We start from the raw sequence: 926 nt of genomic DNA, 5'->3' as shown, positions 1-926 counted from the left end.
GTGTGATACAGTAAAAGATTTTACAACCTATATAATGGAACATATAAACTCAGAGGACCAACAAATGGAAGAGAAGTGTAAAATACTTCAGCAAAAGCTTGATGTATTCTTAGAAATATTGTGTAAAGAAGAAGGATACTTAATTGAGCATATAGATGATATTGATAATATTACTTTAAGTACTGAAATTTCTACTTCGCTTGACAATTGCGAAAAAGGTGTAATAGAAAAACCAGAAAAAGAGATTACAAATTCAAAAAAAGTTCACAAATTCAAAAGAAGAAAACTGATAGATAAAGAAACTGTAATGTCAAGGTATGTTAAATATTTGTTTGTTTAAATATATAATATATTGTACAAAAAAGAAATACATGATTTATGTTCAATAGTTTCTACTCGTTTTTACTAAATTTTAGAGCAAATAGTTTGAAAAAAATTGTGAGACAACTTGTGGAATATTCTCAATTGGTTATGGATGATCAGATCAATGTAGATATAAAACATACTACTAAAATAGTAAATACAAATATCTCATTAGATAATAGTAGTATATTTAGTTCAATATCAAGTAAGTAATATTTATAATATAACTTTATCTCTCTTGTACTAAAAAAATTTATAATGATATAATACACTTTAGGTAAAAAGCAACAGTTAGATATTCCTGGTTTAAAAGTGGATCATGCAGAAAATTTATCTGTAGGACCATTAATAGAACCTGTAAAAAGTATTGATGACTCAACATGTTCTAGTCCTACTCCTAATGTGGCATCATTAAGTCCAATACCTAATCTTAGAAGGGATTCTCAACCCGAAGAGTTATTAACATTACCTGCCCCTGATGGATTTGCTGATAGTAGACGAAACAGTGAAAATTTAACACAAGGGTAGATATTTTACTTTTTTATATAATATACAAACTATTG

The 926-nt window shown here is 27.1% G+C and overlaps 1 protein-coding gene across 1 annotated transcript in view; it reads left to right on the top strand.

Annotated features, from left to right (window-relative positions):
• Nucleotides 1-926, top strand: part of LOC108573601 (diacylglycerol kinase eta-like) — a 36095-nt gene that overhangs the window by 10817 nt on the left and 24352 nt on the right. Inside the window, exons 7-9 of the mRNA XM_017936064.1 lie at nucleotides 1-315; nucleotides 417-568; nucleotides 641-887. The exon at nucleotides 1-315 is cut by the window's left edge and continues 5 nt beyond it. Of these exons, the coding sequence (XP_017791553.1) occupies nucleotides 1-315; nucleotides 417-568; nucleotides 641-887 (714 nt within the window). The remainder of the gene's footprint in view (nucleotides 316-416; nucleotides 569-640; nucleotides 888-926) is intronic.

This window comes from Habropoda laboriosa, unplaced genomic scaffold (genome assembly GCF_001263275.1).
Source record: "Habropoda laboriosa isolate 0110345459 unplaced genomic scaffold, ASM126327v1 scaffold128, whole genome shotgun sequence".
NCBI classification, from domain to species: Eukaryota; Metazoa; Arthropoda; class Insecta; order Hymenoptera; family Apidae; genus Habropoda; species Habropoda laboriosa.
The sequence above is the reverse complement of the archived record's forward strand: the minus strand, read 5'-3'. Positions and strand labels throughout refer to the sequence as shown.